Here is an 18118-nt window from a genome sequence, read left to right as displayed (position 1 = left end):
ATCTCATGAATTAGTTTTTTTGCTTAAAGAGCAGATGTCACGATAGTGAAGTGCCATTAAAAAGCAGATGAATTTTGCGTTCCCCTCGGAGAGAGAAGCATTACAACTCAGAAAAAGCCAAACACTAAAGGCTTCACAGTTGGGTATAAAAGGGGATTGATGCAAATGTGGTGCACACTCAACTCAAACCCAATAGTTTCCCCCAAACATATCCCTGAACAACAAGCCATTTACATGTCTGGTATTGGCCAGCTGTGCACCTTGGTTTCATTCACTTGCAGGACATGGCTGTCGTTTGCTTATTACCCATCCTTAGTTGCCCCTTGAGAGAAGGGGGTAGTGAACTACCTTCTTGAACCACTGCTGTAGGTTGACCCACAAAGCCCTTAGGGAGGGAATTCCTGAATTTTCACCCAGCGACAGTGAAGGAATAATGACATTTTTCTACGATGTTGGTGTACCAGTGTTGGACTAGGGTGGATAAAATTAAAAATCACATGACACCAGGTTATAGTCCAACAGGTTTATTTGGAAGCAGTAGCATTCGCAGCGCTGCTCCTGTGCTCCAAAAGCTTGTACTTCCAAATAAATCCCCTGTTAGACTATAACCTGATATATTTCCAAGGCAGGATGGTGAGTGGTTTGGAGGGGAGCTTGCAGGGGGTGGCGTTTCCAATGTACTCGATACATTTAAAGGGCATAGACAGCAAACAAACACTTATGATTGAGAGAGAAAATGAACGTGGGCAGAGGCAAGTGTCAGACTGAGTACACAAAGTGGAAATGAGTTTGTGTAACTTTATTTCACATTGTGTGAAAGATGATTGAGATTTGTGTGAGTGATTGCAAAACGTAAGTATTTCCTTTATGTATAAATATTGAATAAAGTAAATTGATGCTGTAGTCTTCTGACTATTTAGCAAGTCAACTAAGATAGCCAGAAGCTAAGATAATTGATATCATCATAACTCTCGATGTAATCTCCTTAACCTTGTGGTGTTGCATTGCGCAAAGTAGTTCAGATTATGGACAAGATGTGACACTTCCTTTGCTACAAAACAAGAAAAATAAAAGCATGCTTCACAAACAACAAAACTTCTTAAAGAAAGTAACACTGAATAAAAAAGCACAGCCAAGTGTTCTCTGAAAAGGGCAGATGAACACACCATATGCTGAGCAGGAAACTGCAGACAATGGAAAGTAGATCATTGTATAAACTGAATGGGAAAGGCTGCATAAACCGAACAGGGGAAGTTACAGGAAAGGGAACAGGGAATGCTGGACACAGGAGGGAAAGAGGACAATCGCACAAAATCTGCGAAAATGCGGCGGAAAGGGAAGGAATGCTGTAGATAACGGACAAGGCCATACAGAAAAGGAAGAGAAGTGAACACTGTACAAAAGCAACGTGGAAAACTGCATAAACAGCGAGGGAAGATGGCGAAAAGGAGATGGTAGAGAGGAGCAGAAAAGGACAGGGCATGCTGCTGGGAACAGGGGATAGAAAATGCTGCCAGGACAGGGAATGCTGCACAAGTAGGGAACCAGGAATGCTGCAAGAACAAGGAACAGAGAAAGTGCAGGTGATACATAAGAGGGAAGGAGAATATAACCATGAGAAGGGAACACGTGCAAGCACCTGTGAATTCATTCCATCAATACCTTGGAAGAACCAAAATGTCGTCCAAATGAACAAAGGGCATGTCATTCAACTGGAATTGAAGACTTTGCCAAATACACAACTCTCCATCACATTGATAAATCTCACATTACGCAAGGAATAGGTTCAAAACAAGTCCTAGACATGAAAGGAGCATTTGAAGTAAGAATTGGTCATCCAGAATTGAGTGACCCAGGTACAAAGTAATATTCTCTGGCATCATTCGAAAAGGAAGCTATGATAGTCTTGCGAAAAGACACTCCTTAACATTCTGAACAAAACAAATTCATTTCAAGGGCAACTTGATGAGGCAGCAACAATGAAAATGTGTGCCTTACGGAAGGCCCTAGTGGTACAATGGTAGCATCCCTACCACTGAGCCAAGAGGCCAGGTTCAAGTCCCACCTGTTCCAGAGGGGAGGGTGGCATAACCTCTCTGAAAGAGTTGATGAGAAAACAGTCTATTTTTTCTTAAGCAGAACTGCAAGCTTGAGCCTAGAGCGAAGAATATTGACATCCCAACAGGGAAGACACAATTCCAAAGGGAGAACTACATAAAGATCAGCTCTAGATAACAGGAGAAAGTGAGGACTGCAGATGCCGGAGAGTCAGAGTCGAAAGGTGTGGTGCTGGAAAAGCACAGCAGGTCAGACAGCATCCGAGGAGCAGGAGAGTTGAGGTTTCGAGCATATTTCTGACGAAGGGCTTGTGCCTGAAATGTCCACTCTCCTGCTTCTCGGATGCTGCCTGACCTGCTGTGCTGTTCCCACATCTCTAGACAGGAGCCTGAAAACGAGCCCACAGACAAACTAGATTACAGACAATAAAGGGAAATTTACCCAGAATACTTTCAACGCAACAGTTTTACAAACATGAGAACACTGCTAATCACTGTTATTAATGCATTTTGTCAATGTGACTAAAATCTCCACTGCATCTTTTTAAAGAAGAACTAATTTCAGGCTGCCAATTCTGCACAGCAATAAATTGTTTGAAAAAAGTAACACTCACAATTGCTAAGAGAACAGCACTCCTTCGTATCCTGTGAAATAGCAGGTTAGAAGTCTTATGTTTGCTCATTACACATTTCAGATTTAGATTTGAGTTGTACAGCACACAAGAGGCCCTTTGGCCCATCGAACCTGCATGGATGAACAGCTACTGTACATTCTTATTACTGTGGCGCAAATTTGGACAGTTCACATTAAAAGGAAAGGCCAGCAAACAGTTGGCACTAAAATGACGACCTATAAACAAAATGAGAGAGTTTTCTCTGAAGTCGAAGTGGGAAGAGCAGGAACTCCTGATCAGATAATAGAACCATAAGATGTAGGACCATAAGGCCCACCAGGTCTGTTTGGCCATTCAATAAGATTGTAGCTGAACTGATCATCCTCAACTCCACCTTCCTGCCTTTCCCTCATAACCCTTGAGTCTCTTACTGATTATGAAGATGTTTATCTCAGCCTCGAATATACTTAACAACTCAGCCCCAACAGCACTCTGCGGTAAAGAATTTCACAGACTTGTTATTGTCCCAGACGAAATGTCTCCTGATCTCAGTCTGAAATGGGTGACCCCCTTACTCAGGGATAATGCTCTCTGGTGCTAGACTCTCCCACAAAAGGAAATAACCTTTCTGCATAGGGTCAAAGAGATGTACAGCATGGAAAGACTCTTCAGTCCAACTCATCCATGCTGACCAGGTATCCTAAATTAATCTAGTCCCATTTGTCAGCACTTTTCCCATATTCCTCTAAATCCTTCCTGTTCATGTTCCCATTCAGATGCCTTTTAAATGTTGTAACTGTACCAGCCTCCACATACCACCCTCTGGGTGAAAACGTTGTCCCTCAGGTCCCTTTTAATTTTTTCCTCTCAAACCTATGTCCTCTAGGTTTGAACACCCCCACGCTGGGAAAAAGACCTTGATTATTCACCCTATCAAAGTCCCTCATAATTTTATACGTCTCTATAAGGTCACCCTTCAGCCTCCAATGTTCCAGGGAAAAAAGCCCCAGCCTATTCAGCCTCTTTCTATATCTCAAAGCCTCCAATCCTGGCAATATCCTTGTAAATCTTTTTTTGCATCCTTTCAGGTTTGACAACATCCTTCCTATAGAAGGGAGACCAAAACCGAACACTGTATTGCAAAAGTTGCCTAACCAATGTCCTTTACAGCTGCAACATGACCTCCCAACGTCTACACTAAATGCATGGACCAAAAGAGGAAAGCATACCAAACACTTCCTTCACTATCCTGTCTAGCTGTGATTCCACTTTCAAGGAGCTATGAGCCTGCACTTCAAGATCTTTGTTCAGCAGTAGTCCTCAAGACCTTACCATTAGGTGTACAAGTCCTGCCCTGAATTGCCCTACCAAAATGTACAGTGTCAAATCCGCAAGGGATCTTCCAGGTTTCAGTAAGTTTGTCTTTCAGTCTTCTAACCTCCAATAAGTACAGGCCTAACCTACTCAACCTCTCCTCATAAGAAACTCCCTTCATACCCAGGATCAACCTTGAGAACCTTTTCCGGTCTGTCTCCAACACAACACTGTCTTTGCTTTGGTAAGGGGAACAAAACTGTTTAGAGTAATCCAGCTGTGGTCTCACCAGTACCTTCTATAGTTTTCTCAAAACCTCCCTATGTTTATACTCCATTCCCTTTGAAACCAGGCCAGCATTCCATTTGCCTTCCTAATGTCTGGATCAGTGGTGCTGGAAGAGCACAGCAATTCAGGCAGCATCTGAGGACAGGCAAAATCGACGTTTCGGGCAAAAGCCCTTTCCTGATGAAGGGCTTTTGCCCGAAATGTCGATTTTGCCTGTCCTCGGATGCTGCCTGAATTGCTGTGCTCTTCCAGCACCACTGATCCAGAATCTGGTTTCCAGCATCTGCAGTCATTGTTTTTACCTCTGCCTTCCTAATGTACCCACTGAATGTCGATATTAGCTTTTTTGTGACTGATGCATGCACATTCTTGAATTACCCAAATTTCCTGTTCCTACAGTTAGGTCATTCAGCATAAATCACTGCTGACAGCTATAAAGATTTCTCCCAACAAAGCCAGGCACCAATGGAACTGTTTTCACAAAAGGTGACAACGTTGCTTTCCAAGAATTGTATTCTTCTGAATGTGTAAAAGGATCACAATACCAAGAAACACAACTTGCTGCTTCAGTTCATTGTGCTGTGATGTGGTGGGATGTTAATGGGAAAATACTATTCAGAAGCTCTGCAAATACACTGCCAATAGAATAAAAAACGTTGTGCCTACTTGCGGCACAGAGATTGCATCCCCACCCGTGGACCAGGAAGTCTGCGTTCAAGTCCCACCTCCTCCACATCTCTGCACAGGCTGATTAGGAAAATAATAGAATAAAAAAGCTGACGGTATGCTGTGCCCCAACTGTAGTAAAGTATCAGTTTCCTATCATTGCCTGTCTTTTGGACAGTACATCTTGTTAGAGGGAGTAAAGGATAAGTTGTTCATCAAGAAAGCAGATCAAACACTCAGGCGTCGAGAAAGTTACTGAGTAAAATTACTATCTGGAAAATATTTGGGTTCCAGGTAGCTCTTCAATAACACAATGGTTATGTTCTAGTGCAACCCCACGTCATAGAAAAATTAGGCTTTAAAAACAGCACTTAAAGTGTTGGCGACGTAATAATGTTACAGACAACATAGCTTTTAAAAGTTTGATTTAGAAACAGTGTCCCCAGTTCATCAATTGCGGTGTAGCGAATTTGCATGAACAACAGACGTGTTAAAGAAGGGTGGCCTGTACAACAAACAAGGTCAGGACTTATACAATTACCGCTAGGGCCTTGGGTAGTGTTGTAGAGTAGAGGGACCTAGGGATGCAGGTACATAATTCTTTGAAGTTTGCATCACATATAGACAGGGTGGTTAAAAAGGCATTTAGCACACTTGCCTTCAGTGCTCAGTCCTTTTGAGTATAGGAGTTGGGAAATCATGTTCAGGTTGTATAGGACATTGGTGAGTTTTGAGAAGATTACTAGCTCAGGTTGAGGTTTTGGATGTAGGTTTGCTTGCTGAGCTTGAAGGTTCATTTCCAGACCTACTATGTAACATCTTCAGTGGGCCTCAGGCGAAGCACTGCTGAAAATTCCTGCTTTCTATTGATATGTTTGGGTTTCTTTGGGTTGGTGATGTCATTTCCTGTGGTGATGTTACTTCCTGTACAGGACATTGGTGAGGCCTCCTCTGGAGTACTGTGTCCAGTTCTGGTCCCTTTGTTACAGGAAGGATATTATCAAACTGGAGAGAGTTCAGAAGAGATTTACCATGTCGGGTATGGGAGGATTGAGTTATACAGAAAGGCTGAATAGTCTGGGATTTTCTTTCATTGGACCATAGGAGGTTGAGGGGTGACCTGATAGACTTTTAGAAAATCATGAGAAGTATAGATAGGGTTAGTGGTCAGTGTCCTTTCCCTAGGATGGGGGATTTCCAGACTAGGGGGCTCATTTTTAAGGTGACAGGAGAGAGATCTAAAAAAGACATGGGGGCAAATCTTTTTCAGAGAGTGTGGAATGAACTTTCTGAGGAAGTGGTGGATTTAGGGTGTAGGTTTGCTCACTGAGCTGTAGGTTTGATATCCAGACTTTTCATTACCTGGCTCGGTAACATCATCAGTGGCGACCTCCAAGTGAAGCGAAGCTGTTGTCGCCTGCTTTCTATTTATATGTTTGTCCTGGATGGGGTTCCTGGGGTTTGTGGTGATGTCATTTCCTGTTGGTTTTCTGAGGGGTTGATAGATGGCATCTAGATCTACGTGTTTGTTTATGGCGTTGTGGTTGGAGTGCCAGGCCTCTAGGAATTCTCTGGCATTTCTTTGCTTAGCCTGTCCCAGATAGATGTGTTGTCCCAGTCGAAATGGTGGGTTTTTTTATCCGTGTGCAGGGCTACGAGGGAGAGAGGGTGGTGTATTTTTGTGGCTAGCTGGTGTTCGTGTATCCTGGTGGCTAACTTTCTTCCTGTTTGTCCTACGTAGTGTTTGTGGACATCCAGGACAAACATATAAATAGAAAGCAGGAGACAACAGCTTCACTTCACTTGGAGGTCGCCATGATGATGTTACCTAGCCAGGTAATGAAACGTCTGGATATCAAACCTACAGCTCAGTGAGCAAACCTACACCCTAAACCTCAACCTGAGCTACAAACCTTCACAAACCTTGCAAAAAAGAAGTGGTGGATGTGGGTATAATTATAATGTTTAAAAGACATTTGGAGAAGTTCATGAATAGGAAAGGTTTGGAGGGATATGGACCAGGAGTAGGCAGGTGGGACGAGTTTAGTTTGGGAATATGCTCGGCATGGACTGGTTGGATCCAAGGGTCTGTTTCCCTACTAGATGAAACTATGACTCTTACTCTGGGACAGACATCCTTGGGCAAATAGCCATTCTTCATGTATGATACCAGGTAGTGAGACCAATCTCAACTGACAGACTGTTGTTGCTAATCCAACAGTAAAGCACATCACAACTAACACTGATCCTATCGTAAGTGTGAAGCTAGAGGGGGGAAGAGAACTAGGAACATGCTTTGCATAATTTTGTTTCCAGAATTATGCATTACTACCGCACATCTCTGAAACCAAAAAGAACTTTCAATCCGAGAGTATTTATAGGGTTGGAAATGATTCAACAGTTACATACCACCACTTGCATGTAATTAAACACATTTAATATGTAATTTACATTCAAAATTCTGGAATGTTACCATTCTCAAGATTAAACTGCTTGAAGCAGGAAGAATGAACATGGGTTGCCTTTACTCAGCTGACAACTTCAGCACCACAATCGATTCTAATGCCACAAATGTTCCTTCTCCATGGATAATAAAACACCAAATACCAAACACACCGTTATTTTGTATTTTATGCTGTTTACCTATTATTTACTTATCTATGCCGGTATTGCTCGCAAGACAAAGCTTTTCACTGTGTCTCGGTACACGTGACACTAAATTCAATCCAATTCAATACAGTAAGCTTAGCAATATTCCAGACCATTCGGGAAGGTCATGACCTAATGGTATTATCACCAGAGTATTAGTCCAGAAACTCAGCTAATGTCTTGGGGACCTGAGTTCAAATCTTGCCAGTTGGTGGAATTTGTAATTCAATTAAAAAGTCTGGAGTTAAAAATATGCTGATGACCACAGGATCAATGTCAGGGAAAAACACACCTCACTAATGTCCTTCAGGGAAGGAAATGTGGCCTACACGTGGCACCATCATTGCAGCTGATGCTCAACTGCCCTCTGGGCATTTAGCAATGGGCTGGAAATGCTGACCTAACCAATGCTGCCCACACCCTGTGGATGAAGACGACAAAAGTTGTAGCGTATTAGGCTCACTGTTTTTAAATTGAAACAAACTCAGAGAGTGCTGGAGAAACTCAGAAGATCTGGACAGCATCTGTGGAGAGAGAGAGAGATAGAAACAGTTACGGTTGAAAGTTTGGTATGACTTTGCAGAATTGAAAGGTGTTGGAAAATAGTGTTTTTAAAAAATATTTTTGACAGAGGCAGAGGAGCAGCAAGAAGGCAGGTAGTACAGGAGGCTGGCGCACAAGTCTAGGGGGTTTCTAAATAGTGGAGAGCAAAAGACATGTAAAACAAAAGGTGTGAATTAAGGTGTGCAAGTGAGAGAATTGATCCTTTTTACGAAGTGCAAAGTAAGCAAGACACAAACAAGATGAGGCTGAGGGGGACAAATGAGAGAATGTAAGAAAATTAGAGAACTGACATAATGCAGCCAGTTTCAGTAGTTATTAATTCAATATTGATACCTCAACGCAGCTCGAAGGGCTGAATGGCCTACCCCTACTCCTAGTTTCCATGTTTAATTGGCAACACAAGTGTCTCCAGTGGCCCAAGGGGCAGGAGGTCCACAGGACATGTCATCATCCCTGCCTCCCCCGATGAAGGAGCAGCGCTCTGAAAGCTAGTGCTTCCAAATCAACCCGTTGGACTATAACCTGGTGTTGAGTGATTTTTAACTTTATACACCCCAGTCCAACACTGGCATCACCAAATCTTGAGAGGAATAGATGGATTAGAGTGTGAGAATCACTTCCCCAGGGCAGACATATTTGAAACCAGAGGGGATGAGGTAAAGGTGGGGCATAAGTGGTTTAGAGAAGATCTGAGGAATAATGTTTTTTCACGCCCCCCCCCCCCCCCCGCAATCCTGGGTGGTGGTAAAAATATGGAACATGCCCCCGAGGGGGTATGGAGCCTTGAACACGCTCCCTGAGGGGGCGGTGGGGCCTGGAACATGCTCCCTGAGGGGGCGGTGAGGCCGGGAACACGCTCCCTGAGGGGGCGGTGGGGCCCGGAACACGCTCCCTGAGGGGGCGGTGGGGCCCGGAACACGCTCCCTGAGGGGGCGGTGGGGCCGGGAACACGCTCCCTGAGGGGGCGGTGGGGCCCGGAACACGCTCCCCGAGGGGACGGTGGGGCCGGGAACACGCTCCCCGAGGGGGCGGTGGGGCCCGGAACACGCTCCCTGAGGGGGCGATGGGGCCCGGAACACGCTCCCTGAGGGGGTGGTGGGGCCCGGAACACGCTCCCTGAGGGGGAGGTGAGGCCCGGAACATGCTTCCTGAGGGCATGGTGGGGCCTGGAACACGCTCCCTGAGAGGGGGCTGGGGCCTGGAACACGCTCCCTGAGGGGATGGTGGGGTCTGGAACACGCTCCCTGAGGGGGTGGTGGGGCCTGGAACACGCTCCCTGAGGGGGTGGTGGGGCCTGGAACACGCTCCCTGAGGGGGCGGTGGGGCCTGGAACATGCTTCCTGAGGGCATGGTGGGGCCTGGAACACGCTCCCTTAGAGGGGGCTGGGGCCTGGAACACGCTCCCTGAGGGGATGGTGGGGTCTGGAACATACTCCCTGAGGGGGCGGTGGGGCCTGGAACACGCTCCCTGAGAGAATGGTGGGGCCTGTAACACGCTCCCTGAGGGGGCGGTGGGGCCTGGAACATGCTCCCTGACGGGGCGGTGGGGCCTGGAACACGCTCCCTGAGAGAATGGTGGGGCCTGGTGCTCTCAACATTGCAGCAGCATCTGGACATGGCCTTGAAATGCCAGGGCAGAGTAGGCTATGGGCCAAAGGCAGGGAAATGGGTTCAGCGTAGTTTGGTGGTTGTTGGTTAGGCATTGATATGGTGGGCTGAAGGGCCTGTTTCTATGCTGTGATGACTCTGTGCTCTATGACTACATATCCAAAAGTTCCTCACTTCCATTTTCCTTGTTAGCGGAGTAAATAGTGAATTGCAGGAAGTCACTCATAAAAATACTATTCTTTTCCAGGAGTAGCATGTAAGGGGAATAGTATGATTCATTACATTTCATTGCCATCTTTCAAGAGTTAACAGAAAGATGGTTGTCATGGTTACATTATTGGGTTAAAGCTAAATCTGGCTCTCATTGGATCATGATTAGAGTCACAGAGTCATAGAGATGTACAGTACGGAAACAGACCCTTTGGCCAAACCCATCCAGGCTGACCAGATATCCTAAATTAATCTCATCCCATTTGCCAGCATGTGGCCCATATCCCTCCAACCTCTTTCTATTCATATACCCATCCAGATGCCTTTTAAATGCTGTAATTGTACCAGCCTCTACCATTTCTTCTGGCAGCTCAGTTCATACACACACCACCCTCTGTGTGAAAATGTTGCCCCTTAGGGAATTAATGGAGGCTGGTACAATTTCAACATTTAAAAGGCATCTGGATTAGGGTGTAGGTTTACTCGCTGAGCTGTAGGTTTGATATCCAGACGTTTCATTACCTGGCTAAGTAACATCATCAGTGGCGACCTCCAAGTGAAGCCTTTTCTGGCTTGAGGTGTTTTTATCAGCGGTTTATATTGGAGACATTTTGGCCGTACCTGTTTTCTTAAACATTCATGCAGGAAGTACAGTTGTTAGAGGGTGGAACTCTCTCGGATGGCATTCCTTTCCCATCTTCGGACCAGTTGTAGAGTTTTGCGCCCATAGGTTTTCGCAAGGTTTGTAGCTCAGGTGGAGGTTTAGGGTGTAGGTTTGCTCACTGAGCTGTAGGTTTGATATCCAGATGTTTCATTACCTGGATAGCTTCACTTGGAGGTTGCCACTGATGATGTTACCTAGCCAGGTAATGAAACGTCTGGATATCAAACCTACAGCTCAGCGAGCAAACCTACACCCTAAACCTCAACCTGAGCTACAAACCTTCACGAACCTTGCGAGGCATCTGGATGGGTATAGAAATAGGAAGGGTTCAGAGGGATATGGGCTGGGTGCTGGCAAATGGGACTTAATCAAATTGGGTCAAGATTAAAGCGGTGCTGGAAAAGCACAGCAGGTCAGGCAGCATCAGAGGAGCAGGAAAAGTGATGCTTCGGGCAAAAGCCCGTCATTAGGAACATTTCCTGCTCCTCGGATGCTGCCTGACCTGCTGTGCTTTTCTAGCACCACTCTAATCTGGACTCTGATCTCTAGCATTTGCAGTACCCACTTCTGCCTAGATCAGATTAGGTGTCTGGTCAGCATGCATGAGTTTTCTCATTCATTCACGGGATGAGGGTGTCACGGGCTAGTCCTGCATTTATTGCCCATCCCTAATAGTCCATAGGGCTGCTAAGAGTCAACCACATTGCTATGAGTCTGAAGTCACATTTGTTTACTCATTGATGGGTTGAGGAATCGTTGGCTAGACCAGCAACTGTTGTCCATCCCTAATTGCCCAGTGGGCAGTTAAAAGTCAACCCCATTACTGTGAGTCTGAAGTCACATGTTGGCCAGACCAGGTAAGGATGGCAGTTTCCTTCTTTCAAGGACATTAGTGAGTCAGATGGGTTTTTCCGACAATTGACAATGGTTTTGTGGTCATCATTAGACTTTGGGAGGATTTCAGTCTGGATCCCCCAGAACATTGCCTGGGTCTCTGGGTGAACAGTTCAGTGATAATACCATGAGGCCATCACCTTCCTTATGTTGGACAGAAGAGTCTGATTCTGTGCTGTATGACTCCTGCATGCTCCATCTTCAGCATATATACCAACCTCTTCCCAACCACCATCAGCTCTGAAAGGTCACTGGACCCAAAACTCGGTTTCTCTCTCCACAGATGCTGCCAGACCTGCTGAGTTTCTCTGGCAATTTCTGTTTTTGTTTCTGATTTCCAGCAACCAGAGTTCTTGTTTTATTTTGGTACAGGGAGGAGGCTGAAGAACGGGCTTGAGCAACACATCAGCCATGACCGAATGGTGGGGCAGACTCAATGGGCCAAATGGCCTAATTATGCACCTATGCCTGATGGTCTCAGTTTCAGTAACACAATCAGGGAGATAGATTGGTCAGAACACTGTACAATTGCCTACTCTTCTTCAAAACAATGCTTTGCAACCTTTTGTGTCCACTTGAGAAGGAAGATCTGATTTAACATCTCAGGCAAAAGGTATCATTTGTACTTCTAATAAGTATTAAGGTCACTACGTTTCAACAATGGAGTTCCATGTCATATGATAAGAAAAACTTTGTTTTTAGATCATTGTGTTAGATTCTAAAAGGATGTAATAGATTAACTTACTTCAAGAAGATGACAGACTGTTTTTTTCAGGGAAAGCATGTTTTATAGTTCTAAAGAAAGCAAGCTTTGAGAGTATCCATCTCAAATTATCCAACCCACGTTGTATGGAACAACAAGGAATGAATCTTGATTGAAAATAAACAATACAGACAATACAAAATAAAGGCAGTCACTTCCTGTTTTCAGATATCAACAAAATCTGGCGTTTTCCCAAGGAAAGAACCAAAGGATTTGCCAAGCTGGAGAAACTTGCTACAAACATAATCATACAAACATAATCATTGACCTTCAGTTGAAGCTATTTAGAGCGCTTCCATACAAAGTGTAGCTGAACCATGAGTTTAAAGAAATAGGTCCATTTGTCACCTGGCATTACATAAGAACTAGGAGGAAGAGTAGGCCATTTGGCCCCTCGAGCCTACTCCACCATTCAATAACATCATGGCTGACCTTTTTGTGGACTCAGCTCCACTTACCCGCCCTCTCACCATCATCCTTAATTCCTTTATTGTTCAAAAGTCTGTCTATCTTTGCCTTAAAAACGTTCAATGGGGGTAGCATCAGCTGCTTCACTGGGCAGGGAATTCCACAGATTCACAACCCTTTGGGTGAGGTAGTTCCTCCTCAACTCAGCCCTAAATCTGCTCCCCCTTATGTTGAGGCTATTCCCCTGGTTAGTTTCACCTGCCAGTGGAAACAACCCCTCTGCTTCTATCTTACCTATTCCCTTCATAATTTTGTATGTTTCAATAAGATTCCCCCTCATTCTTCTAAATTCCAATGAGTATAGTCCCAGACTATTCAATCACTCCTCATAAGCCAAACCTCTCAACTACAGAATCAACCTAGTGGACCTCCTCTGCACACCCTCCAGAGCCAGTGAATCCTTTCTCAAGTAAGGAGAACAAAACCATGTACAGCTACAGCATAATCTCCTTGTTTTTAAATTCCATCCTTCTAGCAATGAAGGACAATATTCCATTCGCCTTCTTAATTAGCTGCAAGCCAACGTTTTGCAATTCATGCACAAGGACACCCAGGTCCCTCTGCACAGCAGCATGCTGCAAGTTTTCACCATTTAAATAATAGTCCGTTTTGGTGTTATTCCTACCAAAGTGGATGTCCTTACATTTACCGACATTGTACTCCATCTGCCAGACTTTTGCCCACTCACTTAACCTACCTGTATCCCTCTGCAGACTTTGTGTCCCGTGCATACTTGTTCTACCACACTCATCTAAGTGTCATTGACACAGCGAACTTTGACACAGAACACTTAGTCCCCAACTCCAAATCATCCAAGTAAATTGGAAGCAATTGCAGTCCCAGCACTGATCCCTGAGGCACGCCTCTAGACTGATGTCAACCAGAAAAACACATTACTTAGCCAATCTTTAATATCCTTCAGTCTCCAGAACAGCCAGAGGTAATGTCACGGCAGGAGTGTAATATCCTGTTTCTATGCTATAATAGCCTACAATTTTATGGGTAGTGTAACAGTTTTTAATGTATTATTTTGTCACAATCTTCGCAGTTTAATAGATTGATGTTAATAGTGTGCAAACAAACCGACACCAATAGACCCAATAAATCCATTCGAGTTCATTATAAAGAGCAGCTTGGGTTTGTAAGTAGGGGCTAATGCAAAAAGTCATCTCATTCCAGGTAGAAAAGACCACATTAGCTGTGCTGTTGGTGTTTACCCTCCCTGTCACATAAAACGGAACATAATGTAGTCATGTCCTCTACCTCATACTTAGTAATTCTTGGAGATTTTTGAAACAATGTTTCCAGCATAGGAACAGCAGTAGGCCAGTCAGCCCCGTGAGTCTGCTCCGACATTTAATAAGATCATGGCTGATCCACGGCCCAACTTCCTCCTTTGACCCAAAACGTTAACTTAGATTTCTCTACGCAGATGCTCCCAGACCTGCTGAGCTTTTCCAGCAATTTTTGTTTTTATACGTAACTCCAACGTTTGCATGGGCCCTTGCCCCTTGATAATCTTGCGAAATAAAAGTTTGTCTGGGTCAAATTTAAATTTAACAAATGAAATATCACCAACTGCCATTCGAAGAAGAGAGTTCCTAAGCTCCACTCCTCTGTGTGTGTGGAAGTGCTTCCAAATATATTTCCTGATTGGTCTGGAGTATGCTGCTAATTCTGGAATCTCCAACCAGTGGAAACACATTATCTTATCCCCCTGTCTTTCCCTGGTAATATCCTGAATACCTCGATTAGATCACCCCTTAATCTTCTAAATTCTAGAGAATAAGGGGTTTCCTCCGGGTGCTCCGGTTTCCTCCCACAGTCCAAAGATGTGCAAGTCAGGTGAATTGGCCATGCTAAATTACCCGTAGCGTTAGGTAAGGGGTAAATGTAGGGGTATGGGTGGGTTGCGCTTTGGCGGGTCAGTGTGGACTTGTTGGGCCGAAGGGGCTGTTTCCACACTGTAACGTAATCTAATCTAATCTAAGACCCTAATTTGTTGAACCTATCCTCATTACTTAGAGTCATATAGCACAGAAACAGACTTTTCAGCCCATCTCATTCTCTGCTGTACCTTTTCGAGTTGAACAACATCCTCCTGTAGTTCTGGTATTACCCTTGTGACCTTGTGTTGAACTCCCTTTGGGGTCAAAACATCCTTCCTAAGGTGTGGGGCCCAGATCTGCTCACAGTACTCCGTGATTTAACTAGGGTTTTGTATAACTGCAGGGTCAAATAAAACAGAATCCCTACAGCATGAATATAGGCCCTTTGACCCAACAAGTCCACACTTTGAAGAGTAACCCACCCAAACCCATTCCCATACCCTATCATCCTATATTTACCCCTGACTAATGCACCTAACCTACACATCCCTGAACATTGTGGGCAATTTAGCATGGCTAATTCACCTGACCTGCACATTTTTGGACCGTGGGAGGAAACCCACTCAGACACGGGGAGAATGTGCAAACTCCACACAGACAGTCACCTGAAGCGGGAATTGAACCTGGGTCTCTGGTGCTGTGAGGCAGCAGTGCTAACCACTGAGCCACTGTGTCACCTTGCATCTGTATTCTTATACTCCAGCCCTTTAGATATGAAGGCTGGCATTCCATTAGCTTTCTTGAGGATTTTCTGCACCTGTTTGTGACACTTTAAAGAGTTAAACATCTGAACCAAGTCTCTCCAAATACTAGCAATATTTGGCTGTCAGCACGCGGCGATCACTAACCTGATGTGAAGCCACGTGAGCATCTGGGTGGTCCCGCCTCCGAAGACCCAGACGGTGAAGAATACAATGAGCAGCGTTGTGGTGAACATCATCTGCTTGGGTTTTGAGTCGGTGTCCCGGATTGCCAGGGCAAATGCAATGGCACCTCGTAGCCCTTGTGGAAGAAATAGCCCCATTATTACCTCAAAGCACAGATACCTTCACAGGCAGAAACAGCAGCTGACAGACAATGTGCTATGGCAGTGCCTGGAAAAGCACGTGGTGGCACCAAATCCTTGTTAGTTACAGATTCTCACAGCTAACACATCACCCAAACTGGTTCATGTTGCTTTACCCTCATTGCAAATCACTTGTTTGAGCAGTCATTAAAATTGAGTTAAAAAGCACACAACACCAGGTTATAGTCCAACAGGTTTATTTGGAAGCACTAGCTCCTTCACAACCACCTGACGAAGGAGCAGTGCTCCAAAAGCTAGTGTTCCAAATAAACCTGTTGGACTAAAACCCGGTGTTGTGAGATTTTTAACTTTGTCCACCTCAGTCCAACACCAGCACCTCCACATCATTAAAACTGAGACCAGCTCAGACATAGAGACCTGTTGAGAGCCAAAGGCGTTCCCAACCTGGAACAAATTCACTGTATTTCAGAAAATACGGCCACAACCTCCCTTGAAGCCAAAGAAACCAGCATCCACATGCATTTAAATAATCTGACACAGGTGGGTGCAAAGTAAATGGCGATGCCTCAAAGTCTCAGAAACAGAAATGAACCATGATTTGTGTTTGCATGCGTGTGAGTGATTTGTGTTTGCATGTGTGTGAGTGATTTGTGTTTGCGTGTGTGTGAGTGATTTGTGTTTGCATGTGTGTGAGTGTGTGCGAGTGTGTACGTGAGTGTGTGTGAGATAATGTATGTGTGTCTGTGAGAGTGTGTGACAGTTTGTGTGTGAGAGTACACGACAGTGTGTCAGTATGAGTTTGTACGTGAATGCATGGGTGAGAGTTTGTGTGTGAGTGAATCTGAGAGTGAAGGTGAAAGTTTGCTTATGTGTGCGAAAGAGTAAGTGAGAGAGTGTGCATGTGTGCGAATGTGAGAGTGAGACAGAGTTTGAGGTATGTGAGTTTGTGTGAATTTGTGTGTGTTTGTGAGAGTATGAAAATAAATGAGTATGTGTTTCACAATGTGTGAGTAAGAGAGAGAGATTGTGTTGTGAGCACGTCCGTGTGAAAATATGAGAGCGTGTGTGTGTGTGCATTTGAGTGTGAGAATATGAGTGTGTATATGTGACTGTGAATGTGTAATTTTGTATGTGTGCGTGCATTAGAGAGTGCATGGATGTAGGTGTGTGTGTGTAAGAATAAGAGTTTGTGTGAGAGTGTGAGAGTGAGAGTGAGAGTTTGTGTATGTGACAGTGTGTGTATGTGGGGCTGTTCAGGATGGGATATTAAATCTGATGGTGAATGGAATATCACCATCTAGTGATAAGCAATGTATACCTCACACAACCTGACAGGAGAGTCAAATCGCTGCTCCTTCAGAAATGCAAAGCCTATTTGAAATCTGGCAGGTCCTTCCTAATACAGGATAAGCAGAGTACAGCAAACCATGCTCCCTTTCTCACAGCAGTAGCTGCTGTATTCTGAAGTGAAATATCCAGGCCAGCCAGCCACTTTGATAGCTCCTGTCAAAGGGTACTTACAGAAAGTAATTGTGAGGTTAGAGTGCCATGTGGTAAGGTTTCAGTGAGTAGGGTTTGAGTGAGCTAAGTAGGTAGGGTGCAGGTAAGTGATGGAGTATATGAAGTAGGTTGGAAGGTCAGGTTTAGCTGGATGGTACCAGCGTGTCGAGTGCTGGGTGCCATTGAGTAGACAGCTGTTAGGTCCTGGCAGTGAAGGAGTGTGTCCAGTCTAAGGTGGAGAGGGGTTGTCAGGTCAGAATTTAGGGACTCCAAAGGTTGGGAATTTGGGAAGTGTTGCTTTAATAGATATTCAAGGGTTGAACAAGGTTTTTAACATCGGACCTTTCCCGAGTAGCTATTTACGTAATTGCAGTGGAATCCTTTGAACTGTCCAATTTAAATGGGTTCTTTTAGAGGGTTCTAGGAGTAGGAAAACTGACAGTGGCATCTACAATTCCCTGGGCATTTGCTTTGTGCAATATTCCGCAGGGTCTCTGTCCACAACACCCAGCAATGCTGCAGTAATGACTGTCCGACCATCAGAAAGTGTGGGTCTTGGTTTCTATGGAGCTGACTCCTTCCAGTTTTATTTATGCAAACTGCACGGTTAGTTTTACAGTTCCATTCCGAGTCAGAGGGAATGTGAGTCTGAGAGTGAGAGTGTGAGTTTGTGTATGTGACAGTGTGCGAGTGCTTTAGGGACTGTGTGCGTGTATGTGGGGCTGTTCAGGATGGGATATTAAATCTGATGATGAATGGAATATCACCATTCTGAACTCCTGCAGTTCTAACAACTCGAAGACACCAGTACAAGCTCTTTGGTTTAAAAGACCCACAGAATACAGACCACTTTCTCCTGGACTTGTTCCCCTCAACTGACCTGGGGGGGGGGGGGGGGGGGGGGGGAGAGAGAGAGAGACTTGGCTCCTCCTCTAGGAAAGGT

At 44.8% G+C, this 18118-nt stretch overlaps 1 protein-coding gene across 1 annotated transcript in view; it reads right to left on the bottom strand.

Annotated features, from left to right (window-relative positions):
• Window positions 1–18118, bottom strand: part of LOC122555670 (sodium/hydrogen exchanger 9-like) — a 451890-nt gene that overhangs the window by 182438 nt on the left and 251334 nt on the right. The window contains exon 12 of the mRNA XM_043701665.1: window positions 15497–15650. Coding sequence (XP_043557600.1) covers window positions 15497–15650 — 154 coding nt within the window. The remainder of the gene's footprint in view (window positions 1–15496; window positions 15651–18118) is intronic.

The sequence above is a fragment of the Chiloscyllium plagiosum genome, chromosome 13 (assembly GCF_004010195.1).
Source record: "Chiloscyllium plagiosum isolate BGI_BamShark_2017 chromosome 13, ASM401019v2, whole genome shotgun sequence".
Classification (NCBI taxonomy): Eukaryota; Metazoa; Chordata; class Chondrichthyes; order Orectolobiformes; family Hemiscylliidae; genus Chiloscyllium; species Chiloscyllium plagiosum.
This window is presented reverse-complemented; position numbering and strand designations above follow the sequence as displayed.